At 36.3% G+C, this 15521-nt stretch overlaps 2 protein-coding genes across 7 annotated transcripts; both read left to right on the forward strand.

The window, feature by feature from the left end:
• The first annotated feature begins 648 nt into the window (after positions 1–648).
• Positions 649–5653, forward strand: LOC114531929 (hydroxysteroid 11-beta-dehydrogenase 1-like protein B). The gene is made up of 2 exons (XM_028553528.1): positions 649–1372; positions 4333–5653. Exons 1-2 carry the CDS (start codon positions 1061–1063, stop codon positions 4903–4905), a joined length of 885 nt encoding a protein of 294 aa, XP_028409329.1. The 5' UTR covers positions 649–1060; the 3' UTR covers positions 4906–5653.
• An 84-nt stretch (positions 5654–5737) lies between these two features.
• Positions 5738–13792, forward strand: LOC114531928. 6 transcript variants are annotated; one of them, XM_028553523.1, is made up of 9 exons: positions 5738–6069; positions 8301–8738; positions 9649–9911; positions 10873–11038; positions 11530–11546; positions 11965–12042; positions 12418–12569; positions 12956–12990; positions 13452–13792. In XM_028553523.1, exons 1-9 carry the CDS (start codon positions 5787–5789, stop codon positions 13700–13702), a joined length of 1683 nt encoding a protein of 560 aa, XP_028409324.1. In that variant the 5' UTR covers positions 5738–5786; the 3' UTR covers positions 13703–13792. The 6 variants fall into 6 exon arrangements, 5 of the variants coding, with proteins under 5 accessions (XP_028409324.1, XP_028409326.1, XP_028409325.1 ...); XM_028553527.1 differs by lacking the exon at positions 5738–6069 and adding an exon at positions 9173–9263 and having other exon boundaries at positions 8683–8738; positions 13452–13790; XM_028553525.1 differs by lacking the exon at positions 8301–8738.
• Positions 13793–15521: the final 1729 nt, after the last annotated feature.

Consider the following 15521-nt stretch of genomic DNA (forward strand, 5'->3'; position numbering starts at 1 on the left):
TCCTCAACTCTGGATAGCCTATATACCCGCCTAATATAACATTTTCTGCATATATATATATATATATACTGAATATCTTAATAATATGGGGTAATATAATATAGCATATGCTCCGATACAAACAAACCTATAAACATGCAGATACCCGTACATAAAAAACGGCAGGATATATTTCGTACTGTCAAAACAAGTGTCAGATATCTTAATTCTTTAGAAAACTGTTGATTATGTTAAACCATAAAGTAACTACGGGTACAAATTATGGCCGAGAAAGTATTAAAAATTTACCATGCGAATTATGACGCGGAATCGCGAACATCTGACGTGGAATTATGCGTGGAGTATGAGCGAGTATGACACGTTTTAAACAGGCACTTAACCTACTTGAACCCATGAAACTTGAATAAAAGAAGCTACTGGTACCACGGAAGGTGTGGAGTTAGGTCCTATATATTGTTCGAACGTGATGCTGGTGGGTGTCTGAGAATACGTATTTTCTCATCAAAGCAGTGTATATGGTTAAAATAAGAACGATTTTACGTAAAATATCCTACGTAAACGGAATTCTTTTGGACACAAAGACCTCTTGCAGTTGTCGTTTCTAACGTTTGCCTTCCTTTAACTGTGCGTAAAAGACTCATTGTCATTGCCAAGAATTAGTTTAGTTGTTTTAATCATAAAGCAGTTACAGCAATGGTAACAAAGAAGGGAAGTATTAAAGTGAGAATAAGACACTCTAAAAGCCAGTTTACAAACTTTCTTTATTTCTCTTGCCTTTCCCAATAAATGCAAAGATATAGTGACAACGCTAAACAGTTAATATCCACCTATTCCGGCCGTATTGTCCTAAATCGCCTTTCGTATAACCTAATTTAGTGAGACGAAATAAGGCGTGAGACGAATTACGTTCCTTTTCACAAACAAATTAGCCGCACGCTGTGCCAACCCAATTTCTGACGTATTCAGCACTTCGCCCACGCAACCTGTTAAAATATAAAGTGCCACACGCAATACATCGCTACCACAATTCAAGAGTTTGTCGTGTTTTTTTGAACTAACAATGATTAAAGTAGGCTGGAAATTCCTGTCCTTTTTTCTCGCAGTATTAACCTGGCACTGGATTAGGAAACGTGCTGACGTTTCAGAAACGTTTCGTGGAAAAAACGTCGTTATCTGTGGTGGTTCTGCCGGTATTGGCGAGCAAATAGCGTACAGATTTTGTGAACAAGGTGCTAACGTTTTGGTTGTGGCTCGGAGAGAATTGGCGTTAAGACGTGTGGTGGAAAATTGTATCCGACTTGGAGCAGCCTCAGCTACCTACATGACCGCGGACTTACATGGAGGTGGAATTGATAGTAGAGACCTCCTCAAAGTAAGTATGCTAGATAAAAGCCACCCAACTCGCCCTTTCGTCATGGAATACCTGCAGGCCGAATCACGCGCTAGTTATTATATCGCACGCTATACTCATTGATCGCACGCTTCACATTCGGGATCAACGGGTCCTCCCCAAAATCTCGAGAATCAAGATATTCGGGCAAAGCTCAGTCGAAAATTCGGGCAAAACGAAAAAGAGTTACATATATAAACAAAATTTCTAAAATCAAATTTTGTAATATATACATCACATATGTGTATTCTATTTGGCCATTTTTTGTTACACTTTCTTCTAGCAAATCCGGCGCTTTGTCAAGTTTTTTTTGTTACAAATGTGGTAAAAGTTAAAATTCGGGCACATTGTATAATTCAAAAATTCGGGCGATTTTTCTTTGCTCTATTTCCAGTGGAAATCATAGCTCGTCCTTGTCAACTACCTCTGTAGCTCAGTGGCAAGAGCTTTGTGCCGGCATCGAAAAAGCGTAGGTACGATCACTCCATGCCGAACGACCGATAAGATAGTTGACACATTAAATTTTTATGACTGTTCCTAGCTTGAATTTGAGTTGTGGATTATTTCCATTCGAAATTAAGACCGTTTGACCCTTTAGAATTGATCCCACATCGAGTAGACTACCACTAAATCTTGAATTGATCTACACAAAATTGATTTACCCACGTATGGTTTGAAATACACCGCTTTATGTAGCTTCAGTGATACCGCATGAAAGTATGCAAGGGTGTGTTTGAACAAAATTCACAAAATTCTGCCACTTCCGCAACTAATTCTAAGACCTAGAAGGGCTGCTTATTTTAAGGCTGATTTTTGCTCTAAAAAGAGCAATATACTGCTGAAGCTAATCTGAAAGATCTAATACCAAATATTTTTGATAAATTATCAATCGAAATACATTTAAAGTGCACACGAAAAATCTACACAGAGTGCACTCAATACAAAATAAAACAAATTGCGAAAATATACATCTTGTGTTCTTCATATTTAAGATAAAACAAGAGTGTACATACAGAGTGTGTGATATTGTCTTCATTTCAAAGACATCTTCAAACAATTAAACTTACAAGTCGTTAATTGAAAGTTTTATGTTGTCTGACGAGCCCGAAGTTGTTTTAACTTAAATATCTGATATATACAAGACAATATGTCTATTTTCGGAATTTGTTTTATTTTGTATCCTCTCAAATTTTCTGCTTGCTGTGGTTACAAGTGCACTCAACGAAGCACGGACTGACGCAAATCATCCACGTACACCTCACAACTTGGGAAGTTACAACAATACAATTTTCTTTATTTAAACGATTTATACGCAGTTCTTTAACACATTTAGCATTTGTATATAAACCTAAGCTTGCAGTACTAATTTGATTGTCAAATTAGTTCAATTGCTTTCCGTTTATTGAAAAATTCCTTCCGGCAAAGCTCTCTTCACTATAACAAAAAGCTTTATAGGCTTGTAAAGATAAAAAATTATACATATATATATTAACAGATTCCGTGAGATATTGTCAAAATTTCACCAAATCATTTTCTTCGACGAATAGTCACGTCTTTCCCCCTAAATGTTTCAGGCAGGGCGAATGAAACATTATTTAGGATGGCTAGATTAACTATAAATAAGCTTAATACGGTCACAGCATACTTATGTGTGCTGTTAAAAAAACAAAGAAAACAGAAAACTACGCACGACATACGGTTTATTAGTAAATCAGCCTTTTTGAACAATATGGTATAGCCACGTCGCAGGTGATATAGTGTCCGTTTAGTTGTTGATATGTTTTGACACAGATTAACAGTTCACAAATGATGAATTTGAAGAAACGATTTCCCAACTAATCATCCAATTTAATGGCAATAATGTTAAGAATGATAAATGCATCGATTACATCAATGAAATTAGTTTACGCAATATAAAATGAATGTTGATGTTCGTGAGGCATGCATAAATATTTTTATAATAAAACATTTATAGTACGCGCGCGCTGATTGGTCGAGAAGCGTGTTTCTATAACTGTATAGAAACACGGGAATTTTCCCATCGATCTTGACAAGCGAAGCGATGTAATGAGAATTTGTAATTTAATCGAATTATAATATTTGCACAAAATCTTTTTATTGAGTTATATTCATAAAAGAAATAGAAAAATTTTTTTCCTGTCTTTGTAGCAAGGCATAACATTTGTGGCAGTTTGGAAGAACTCGAAATAACGTGGAAAATTTCCACTAATTATTTCTGATTCTCCTTTCTATTTCTATAGCTATATTAATAACATTAATTAACATTACTACTACGCGTTTGCTCATTGGTCGAGAAGCGTGTTCCTATAACCGATTCGACAAGTATTAACTATGGAGAAGTGAAGTAGTGTATTGAGAATTTGTATTTTGAGTGGATTTAAAAAAATTGCACAAAATCTTTTTATTAAGTTATAATATAAAAGAAATAGTGTGATTTCAATTCAATTAAGCTTAGCCCCGCCCACACGATGCGTAAGAATCTAAAAAGGAATATTTTAGGGTTAAAATTCCGTCTACACGTATCCGGCATTTTCGCGGCACTGATAACAGACGAATCTAAAAAACGATTTTCAGAGTGGAAGAATTTGAACACACTGGCTAAGCAGATACGTGTTGATGGCTTTGCTGAGTAACTTTTGAAAACGATATGGAAACGATGACGCGCATGTAAACCATTTAAAAATCCACCCACGTTCACTCCACTACAACAATTTCAACTATCGTTTTCATAAAAATGAGGGTTATTTCAAGTCGTGCGACAACTGAATAGAATAGGGTTATCAGTGGATATGGTATCTTCCGCGTGCAACAATGTCGGTTAATTTTTAACTGTATATTCCGGCCCATATAAATAATTAAAAATTGGCCAAAGTTAACCTTTTTCATTTTTAACCAAGTTAACCAATTTTCATTTCATATAGGAATCATTAAAACGCTTCCAGCAAGTAGATGTATTGGTTTTAAACCATGTTGTGTACGAAGTAAAACTCTGGCAAGCAAACAGAAACTTTAGTGATATTGAGAGAGCATTTGATGTCAACGTCCTAAGCTACATAGACCTTGCAACCTTGTTCTTACCAAGCCTCAAGGCATCGCGCGGTCGTCTTCTGGTTATCTCATCAGGACTAGGCGTGGTGACATATCCTTACTTTGCTCTCTATTGCTCCAATAAGCATGCACTTCATGGATTTTTCAACGCATTAAGGCAAGACTTAGCGTTGGAAAAAAATGAAATGTCTATAAGCTTAGCTGTACTAGGGGCAATCGAGACTGAAAATGCACTCAGAGCAAGCGAAGGTAACCCTGTGGCTGGCAAGAATGGATGGACTCGGCTATCTTCCGAGGAGGCCTCGCAGGCAATCGTGGAGGGCTCGTTGCATCGCGAGAGGCAAATATACTTTCCGGCGTTTCTTAAGATTCACGAATTTGCAAGTGTTCAGTTTCCCGAATTTACCGAGTGGTTGATAAGATATGCCTATGGTTTGCAATCTTAAACGAAGCCTACTTGAGAATACTTCCGCGAGAACGCTATTGGTGGAACTGGTGAGGGTGAATTAGGTTGCTGAGCATTCGCTTCGCAAATCGTCACCTAGCATTGAGTAAAACTGAGCACAGAAGTAACTTTAAACAGTATACCTTAAAAGTAACCCTAAAAAAGTATAATAACTGATATCTAATGTAGGATAAATCTAAAAGTTCACTTTGATTGTGAAGATAAGATCAGATCACGTGTTCCCAGACGTATGTAAAAATTCATATATGCGAATATTTATAGATATAAAAATTATACATAAAGCCATAAATTATTATATTTCTACACCGTGTAATTTAGTTCTGCATACACCATGCAAATTATAATAAACAACCACGTTTTGTATATATTGAAAGCAATCATGTATTATTCGAATATCGAATTACTTGCAACGACCAGGTCACAGCCGCAATTTACAGTTGAAAATTGATACGTTTATTTTTTGATAGTGAAAAAGTAATTTATTAAATTAAATACCTACCATACTGTTGATGGTCCAAGTTTTGATTGTGTAGGATACAGACATAGTAGCTACTTATATACTTACATGTGTTTTTAATCTAAAGAACCGACATGCAAAAATTCGCTATGTATGTATGACTTGCCTTTGCGCGTAGAAATGTCATATAAGGTGGCATTAGATAAGATTTCTTCGTCAATCGCTTACGTTAAATATTATCGCTATAGCGGTATGCAGTGTTTTCATAATATACGATATTCCTCATACCGTTGCAAGTTCCAGTTCCTTGTATCCCTATGTCCCTTCTTACCCCTATCGCTCTTGTATAGTCAACGAGACGGCTGGCTGCCTTTCGAATAAGAATATCAATATTGGTAGCTATTATGCTATTTACTGTGAAAGCCATGTCTGCACGATTTGCTATGACATGGTACATCAGTTCATTGTTGGCTTCAGCATATGGGAAAATTCACTTTAATATAACTCGCGGAAGCGTAGACAGATATACGAATCCTGGTTGCGAGAGCGGTATTTGTATAAAGAGTTGCTCTTTTGGGGCTTCTTGTACAGCAGCTAATAATTGCTTTGAATGCCATTGCGATGCCAAATACCCAACGTTTTATGGCGCTAAATGCGTCAGGAATGAGAGGCTTTCGTTATCGCTAGGTGAGTTTATTCTAGCCTAATAATATTTAACATGTATCCGTGTTAGGACGAATCACCAGCATGGAATGAGGACTTGATTTCAAAAGGTCAACATCAGTTCAAGGACACATGTACAAATAAGATATTCGTTAAGACTTAAAACTTAACAGGAGTTAAACAGGTAGAAAAAGCTTTCAACAAAATGTCACTATATCATTTTCCTTTACATACGGAAGTAGAAAGTCAATAAAGCATGCATATATAAAAGTTTTTGTCTGTAATTCCAGATGCTCATCGATTGCGGAAGTATTATGCCGCATAACATGAGGCTACCCCCTAAAATCAAAATATAACTATAAATACTTGATTAAAAGTCTTTATAAGCCCGACATTTCCTGCAAATATTGCATTGACTAGACTTGATTAGACAATAATACCAATTACCACGGCATCTTATATTACCTGCATTATATTACATGCACGTACCTGTACCAGGCTTGACCTATACGTATACGTGGCTAAATTCTATATTACTTTGTAATAATTATACAAATTAAATGACTGTATTACATTTTATTTACGATAACTATAAAACCTGTTGTGATGAACACATACTTTAGACCGATTACTAATTTATATATTCTATTACTAGTGATTTACATTTGATTGACATTTAATTACGTAGGCTTAAAATTGGGGTACCTGCATGGACATGATTAGAAGTACGGCAATTGATACAAGTTAAACTGCTAACATGAGGATCTAAACCGGACTGTAGAAAAAGTAGACGTTAATGCTAACCTGTGACTGTATTTGTTTATGTGAATCAACACGAGGATATTGGCACAGAAATCGAATTGTGTTTGCGCACAATATTATTTGTGACAATAAATACGATATACCAATATCCAGTCGTGCTGCGTAGTAATAAGGGCGTATTGTCGATTCGACGAACCAAAACCTTTAGTTTTATTTTGCAAGCATATACACCTCGGTTAATTTATGGAAATTAATTAAATACAACTATAGACGGCGAATCTATACGTTTATCAGACACCATGAAAGTTTCGATTCGCCATCTCCCGCTTATAATTTTTTTATTATTATTATTCCCCTATGTACAGTTTTATAATTAAATATTACATATGATTTTATAATAATGTTAGGCTAGAGACCTACTAGAAACCTAGTTAGGCTTTTGAGGCTAGGTCCCTAGTGATGTTACATAAATTTAACTATTTCTAATAATGTCCACTGTAAAATCAGTATAATCACAAAGATGATTACTTACACTAAATACTAATGGTGATCACTTATCAAAATACGCGATCACACAGGGCAAAGCTAGGCAAGCCTGGTACAGGTACGTGCATGTAATATAATGCAGGTAATATAAGATGCCGTGGTAATTGGTATTATGGTCTAATCAAGTCTAGTCAATGCAATAATTGCGGTACCGCAATGCCAATAATTCCTGCGCACGTTTATACACAGGTAACAATCCCCGGCGCGTGGTTTTGTTTATATTAATTGCGTAATTATACCACCCTCCTCCTTATGTTCTCGTCCCGAGGACATGCTTTCAAATCAATTCCGTATCTTAGTGACGGATTAATGTGTTGTCTGAGTCTGGCAGGTCGAACACGTGGGAATCCGTCAATTCCGTCTTGTTGGGGTGTAACATCAACCACCTTGAACTCACCTACTTGAAATGGGATAAAACTGCGCTTTAACTGGTCACGGTGAACGACCATTACTTTCCCTTCCTTTGAAACAATATGATAGTCAATCCCAACCTGTTTTAGGATTCTATAAGGCCCCACCCATCTATAAGCCCGAACTTCCAGCCATGTCTTTTCAACATGAATGTTTCGCCCGATTCGAAAACGCTTTCAAATTCTTCCGGCATCGTGTGGACGCGGGGCCTTAGCTCCCCACAGGATATCGTATATTGAGGTAACCTTGTTCAAATGCAGGATTTAGGTGTAAATACAGTTGGGCCAAGCGAATTGATGATGTCAATCAAACTGACCAGCAAGCTGAAAAATTTATCGGTCAACAAGCATTTTTAGCCTGTAATTGTCCGTCAGTGGCCGTAATATTTTGATCAATATTTATACTGGGATTTTGATCAATATTAATTCTGGGAAACTCGGAAAAACAGGCTCTATGGTAATCATACTATATATAAGAGCGAAGGCCTTGTTCTACATGAAGGTTTTACTAAATCTCTGTCTTAATTTCCTCCACAGATGATAGCCAATCGTTTTTAGCGAACCGTTTTATGGACACACTGAATAATTGCTTGGTACCATATTTTGATGCCGTAAGTGTTACCACAGCCGATACATGTGACTTAAACAATACTAATCAACACTGGATTTGGACTAAGCATGGACAACTTTTAAATGTGTACACTTTAAAATGCCTTCAAACTTCGAATATACCAGTTTTTAAATGGTATCCTAAAGTGAGGCTAACTAAATGTAATGCATCCGATTCGAGACAAGTATGGACATGCTTGAAAGAAAAAGGTCTTGTTCGCCTAAGATATCTAAAACAACCACGGTATCTCAACTATGGGAATGTCCTTTTTTATGTGATTGTCTTTCGTGGAACTGGCATATTCAGCCAATGGAAACGTTATTCGACTAAACAACCACTCTGTTCTTCTGTGTCGGCATATCACGGTGAGAGCGAAATTTTTAAAGTCCATGTTACGGCAGAGTATGTAATATAGATACAGAGATCCAACTAGCTTGCGCACAGTAATTAAAAGCACTTGCCGGGCACGCGCACTGAAAAAGTGGGTACACTAGTTAGATCTATCGGGCTGTATCTATTATTTCCTCTGTGGTGTTACACAGTATAATTTTTCTTGCAACTTGCAATGCATACTAGCACCGTGCAAAAGGATTATGGGCTGTACCTCATGTTGGCAACTTCACTGTTTTTGTTTTCGTAAAACGTCGAATAATCTAATACATAAATGAGGGGCGCTTTAAGGGGTGGCGAACTCAGATATTTTTTGAAATTTACAGACCATTTGAACCCTAATTTTGGTTTAATTTAGCCGCAAATTTTCTATGGAGAACCTTACTGTTTGTTTTTACATTACATCAAGCTTTAGGAGCGCAGAATATTTTCGCCACCTTGGTTGGCGCAGAACGATAACATCTTCTCCAAGCCGGCGCGGCCCGGAGCGGCGTGCGAAGGTACTAAGGCCTAGATTAAACATCGCATTTTGGTCGCGTCGAACGCAATTTGAACAATATAGATAATGAGGTGGTAACGAAGCTTGACGAGGTTTATCATCTCATTATCTATTGTTTGGATTGCATTCGACGCGACCAAAATGCGACGTATAACCTAGGCCTAATTTTGCTGGGAGATTTGGAATTATATCCGGGTAGTGTGACAGAACATAGCGGAAACCAAAGCTGTGTAAACTTTATGCCATGGACGTTGGGTGGTTTAGTTAGTTATGAGCATGCGCGAAATTTGAAAGAATGGAGACTGGTAACCAGCTACCTGAATATAACAGATCATGCAATGAAAATCATCAGGAAATTTGCATTATTAATTTTTTGTTTTAAATAGGTTGCTACAAATACTTGGACGGGTCAAGGATGTTTATAATCAAGAGAGAAACACTGAACAATTGCAAATACTTCCAAAATTACTGCGAACTAGAAAAACACATTTCAGCTCCTATAGAAGTTTCAAATAATGGTTATTGCTATATCGATTTGGATAAAACGGAGTTTCTTAATTACAGTCGATGGCATTACATTCCAAAACGAATTCTCGACATAAGGTCGTTCCAGATTGTGAAACGGAACTCGGAAACAATCACCCTAAAGGTAAATATTTCGAGACAGAATCAGCGGTTATCATCTCGTATACATTAAAATTTTCTTTGGCTCAGGATATAAATTAAACTAATCTTTATGCGTAAGCCTATTTGTTTTAAAAAGGTAGGTATCAATTTTGTTTATTCCGGTATTTGCTGTAAGGATGAAGCTCATTTTCACAAATAATAGCTTGGTATGTCATTTTGCAAAAACATATATCCGTTTATGAAAAGCTAATACCCATGAACTGAACATTTAAAAAGGTTTTTAAAGTAAAATTTGAATTTTAATAATGCAGCAGAATAACGGGCAATGTTTACTTCACTTTTACTATTTTCTTACCGAATAATAGAAATGTTTTCTGTCAACTCATTTGAGTCATTTCATTATATTAACGTTAGTCTGGCTGGCTCAGGACATTATTTGCTGGGTTTGAAATAACCATGCAGCAATCATTGCTGCATGTATTTATTTCAAGTAGTCGTGGACTGTAGTCTTCATAGTAAAGAGAATAATCGCAACGCTTTTGTGCAGATATCTTCATGGTGCATGTTTAATACAATTTTCGACGCCTTGGAATAATCCTTTATATTATATATTGCAGTTTTCTGTTTTTATAGGGAAACAAATAGTCTTTTCTATAACCTCCTGATAATTATCAGCCGGTATGGCCATGTTAGTATGAACAAAGATGCAAAAAACGCACAGTTTCGTACAACGCAATATATATTAACAGATTAATAGGAAACAGGAATTGGAAAAATTAAAATACTGTTCCATTGTTTGCAAGCTTGCTAGAAATGGGAGTGGTCTGTACAAAGTCATTGTTTCGTTTATTTCAAAAAGAAGATTTTGGTTGAGGCTCATTACTTACGGTATCATTGCCATGCCTGCTTACAGAATTTATTGGTTTTCAGCAAATATATCAGAAAAATTAACCTGAAGTGAATTTCGAAACTGCTTTCACCAGGTGAATCTGACTGCTGCGCATCATCTTCGAGGACATATTATCAAAATATATATTGGTTGTAGAAGTAAAAATGATGAACGATCTTCCACCGATCAGTTGACTCCCACAGAACAAGGAGGGAATGAAACGCATTGCGTTTTAGTGAAGTTTTCGGGGGAATTTAAAGGTAAGTCAACTATCGGTCCTCCGGCAGGAATCGAACCTACGCTTTGGCGATGCCGGTGGAATGCTCTTGCCACTGAGCTACAGATGCATGCAGCTGAAAAAAGCAAACGTGTTTAATGTACATATGATGGCAATGCCGGGAATAAGTGAGGGTAACCGATAGTTGACTCAGTTTTCTATCAACTGTTCCTGGCTTGAATTTGAAGTGTGTATAATTTCACTCGAAATTAAGACCCTTTGAACCTCTAGAATTTGCCTGCATCGAGTAAAATGCCAAAAATAATGATTTAATCAGGTCGTATAATATATATTCTACGTAGGTGCATGAACATCTCTCATAAGAACACACACGAGGAACTACATACAGTTTAACCATATTCTATGCAAATGGGCCGGTATGGACATTCCTTATATAGTTTTTGTTTAAGGAAGTGATAACGGCTGTCTTCTGTAAGTCTATCTCTGCTGTAACTCAACCCTTTCCCTTTTCAGATTTCTCTTCTGTCAAAGTAAGTACAAGCAATGGTATTATTTGTTATCGTAGTAGTTTGTCTCCAGGCAATTTATTCGCATATGTGTATTTATGTTGTTGAATCCAGTACTTTTCGCATATATATTATGTATATATTGATGAACGATTTATCAAAACTCTGTCGTAGTTGCTTTAGAGTTAGTATGTTAGCACTGTTTACCTATATATCATTGAATTATTTTTGAACAAGAAATTTAATTAACCTAATGTGTAACCTAACAGTATAATGCGTGTAAATTTATACTAACTTTGCACTGATATAAGCGAATCACGATCATAATACTGATTTCCCTTCCTTATATATTACTGTAACTAAACCACAACCGCTATATATTCCTGTTTAAGAAAACCTTGTTGTGGACGAATTCGTATACATTTAATTACTTTTCAAATAGTTATCGACTACACCAACGACGAGTCAAACTGTACAAAGTAGAGGTATAAAAGGGAAAACGATGTCTACATTATCCACAGTACGTCTATGCACTCGTGTAGAGCATCAGTCTCAAAGAGAACGATCGCGAGATATAGCCGCATACATGCATGGCATGCAGAGGGAAATCAGGAAGTTGATCACAATTTTCTAGCTTTTCTCTTCTTCCAGTGCTGCTATTATTTCCCAATGTTTTCGGCACCCTTAATAACTTGTTGATGAAAGGGAGACTTTGTTTTAGAATCATAGAACATGCAGAAAGAAATCAGGAAGTTGATCGCAATTTTCTAGCTTTTCTCCTCTTCCAGTGCTGCTAATTATTTCCCCATCCTTTCGGCACCCTTAATAACTTGTTGATGAAAGGGAAACTTTGTTTTAGAATCATAGAACAGAATATCATCATTTGTAAATTTAGAAGGATATTTCCTCAACCACCATGTCAGCCTACGCTGAAAAAAATCAAAGCAAAAGCGATTCATCGACGTTGGTGATTGTAATCGTTGTTTGCATTATCGCAGCGCTGCTGTTGGCTGCAATCGTTCTGTATGTTGTTTTTAAACGAAAAAGGTAACTATATATACTATAAGCACCGATTAACTCGATAGATATGGCACGTTTGATAATCACGTCCTTGATTTCGTGGCAGAGTCAAGCAAGTGCGCTAAAGAAACATTTTGGGCGTAGAAAAGCACCAATACAGAGCTAGACTGAACAGAAAAACGACTATGAAATAATAGGCCAGAAAAAATATCCTTCTTCCTTCCAAGAACCTCGATTCCCTTTTATAAAAAAATTTCGAGTAACACAATTTTTCCATAATCGTGGATTGGCGTGGAAATTGCGGGTGTAATTTGCTCGTTTAGCAATATGGGATATACGTCATTGGCTACGCGCCAAAATTTTACTATACAGCTTTCAAAAATGACAATTGACATAAGAACACTCTTTTATAGACGTGGAACAAAAGAAACGAATGAAACTACAAATGGTGAGTTATATTTTATACTGAAGTACATCTCTACAAGACATGATGACTCTTTCAGTTAACAAGAAGTTTGGCGGAAGACCATTCACTTTTGTACTAAATGATAAAGCGCGCTAACCCGGCTGAACTAGCGCTGATATTTTAGCCATTATAGCTTTCAGAACGGTTGTCGAAATAGAAATCCATTCTGTAGTTATTCGATTAATTATATTAACCTGTGTCGTTCTTCATGAAACTAGGCGAAATTAGTTATATAAAGAACTATAACTCTGACATAAATTTGAAACCGAAGTAAAGTACATTTCAAGATATATTATGCTCCATTCCATTCCATTCCTGCAATTTCAGATCACCTTGAAAGAATTCTAATGAAATACTGATACAACAACCTACGTAGCAACTTATTAGTTTACAATCCCAGCAATCAATTACTTAGTGCTTTGACACAATTTCATTTTGTACAGAAATCGACGACGACTACGTATCACTCCAACATGCTGAAACTTCAAACCCAGTTTATTACACAAGCGGCAAAGCAAAGATATCCCAGGAAGTGCAATCTGACGAATATGAGACACCAGTTGACGCGGCATCAACTGAATGTACTTTATATGAGGCCAATGTTGACGAGATTGTCTACTCAGAACCTCAACCGACCTTTCATGCGCCCGAACCGGATTCAGAAATAACCTACGACTATGCAATACCCGACTGAAATTTAAAAAATTGTCTAAGATTCCGAAAAATTCTTAGAAGAGCTTCAAAATTCACTATTCTGTGATTCAAATAATACGTTTATAGTATTCGAATTAAAATAAAATAATATAAAATAAATTGCACAATTATTCGTTTCTTGGCGTAAACGGGTCAATCTATAATCCTAGATAAGAGTGAGTTATGATATAAGATATGAGTTAAGCGATAAAAATCCTGTACACACTGTAAAAAATGGTTGGTTAAGACAACCATTTCGTTTTGTTGCAACCAGGGTCGTCAAATGGTCATTTTGACCAATTGTTTAATAGGTTGCTCATATTTGACCAATTAAATATGGTTACGTGGTTTGCGCCCTATATTCTGGATGATGTCATGGTGGAAAACAAAAGCAATATAGAAATGGATTCGCAATGGTACCCAATACGGCTTAAAATTGGCTTCAAAGATGGCCATCGAGGTATCATTCCAGTTTACATAGAGTTCACTTGTTTCAATTCATCATTCATGCCGATTTCATCTGTTTCAATTCCAATTTATTCTCCTTGATATTATAGACTATGATTTAAATATTTACCAAAAACTATCATACATATACCATATATATATCATATATGTTTTGCCGCCACTTAAATATCGAGCTATATCAAGTAGTATATTTTAATATATGGCTGTAGATTTTATACTTAATGTTTCCTGTGATAAGTGCTGCTATATTACCTCAGAAATGTTCGCTCAATTGCATACATGTAGTATGTTCATTACAATAGGCGACATTGTTACCATGTTAACAAAACAAAATTTAACAAAACGCAAGTTATTATCCATATTAAATACGATCCTATGTAATTGATATATACGTTTGTATCACTCAGCTATACCTGTGCTTCCATCATATAAAAAATGAAAACACCACTTTTGGTATACTCATGTAACGTTTGGCTGAAACTGCGATTTTGAGCCAAATGTATATAATTGATGTACCGTCATTTGCAGTTGAGCTTGCGGCTTGCATTTCAAACGCGTTGTTCCATTGTTGAAACGGTGCGTTGATTGGTTAGCAACGCCTTGTTTCTAAGGGCTAAAATTAACTTTTGATGGGCGAGTGAGAGTGCATCATGAATTTATTTATACGCTAGTTGGAATATGGTGACGCTTTGCTAAACTTTATCAAACTTTATCACAACAGTTTTTAAATTCAGTAATTAATTTCCTAGGTATGGCATTGCTATAGAAATGACATAACCTAGGAAATGTATTGATCATTTAATTTCAGCCCCATGCAAGGCGCTGCTAACCAATCAACGCACCGTTTTAAACAATGGAACAACGCGTTCGAATGCAAGCCGCAAATTCAACTGCAAATGGCGGTATGCGAACTTGGTTTGTGCGCCGCCCTCGGCGTCAAACGTTTATGCATGGTATTTAGATGCAATACCAACTAGGCGGAATTTCGTTTTGAAGTAATCGCATATTTGTTTACATTTTTCAAGCAAAGCCAATCAGAATGCCTAAATTTTCAATACTTCATGTAAAATGGTGGGTTACGGAAAATGTAAACAAACTTGCTGATTGGACTAAAACGAAATCCCTCCCTGTTTGCAATACCATAAAACGTAATATATGCTATAAGAGTTTCCTATAGTATATATGATTATACGTAAATGTAACGCATCAAATAAAATTCAATGAGTTGCATATCACATTAAAGCGCATTTTTACAATTTTCATTCCTAGCGGAAATGATTCAACTAAGTGCAAATACAAGCAAAGCTTTCGTTAAGCCCTGGTCAAACGAGAATGATAGTTGATGAGAGTTG

The sequence above is a fragment of the Dendronephthya gigantea genome, unplaced genomic scaffold (assembly GCF_004324835.1).
Source record: "Dendronephthya gigantea isolate DGI-Jeju-01 unplaced genomic scaffold, DenGig_1.0 000076F, whole genome shotgun sequence".
In the NCBI taxonomy this organism is placed as follows: Eukaryota; Metazoa; Cnidaria; class Anthozoa; order Malacalcyonacea; family Nephtheidae; genus Dendronephthya; species Dendronephthya gigantea.

What these genes read in the sequence shown, in the direction of transcription:
- LOC114531929 (XM_028553528.1), top strand. Translation starts at nt 1,061, where the DNA reads ATGATTAAAGTAGGCTGGAAATTCCTGTCCTTTTTTCTCGCAGTATTA. An exon ending in ATAGTAGAGACCTCCTCAAA is followed by an intron (nt 1,373 to 4,332) that starts GTAAGTATGCTA and finishes CATTTCATATAG; the next exon opens with GAATCATTAAAACGCTTCCA.
- LOC114531928 (XM_028553523.1), top strand. Translation starts at nt 5,787, where the DNA reads ATGCTATTTACTGTGAAAGCCATGTCTGCACGATTTGCTATGACATGG. An exon ending in GAGGCTTTCGTTATCGCTAG is followed by an intron (nt 6,070 to 8,300) that starts GTGAGTTTATTC and finishes TTTCCTCCACAG; the next exon opens with ATGATAGCCAATCGTTTTTA. An exon ending in AACGAATGAAACTACAAATG is followed by an intron (nt 12,991 to 13,451) that starts GTGAGTTATATT and finishes CATTTTGTACAG; the next exon opens with AAATCGACGACGACTACGTA.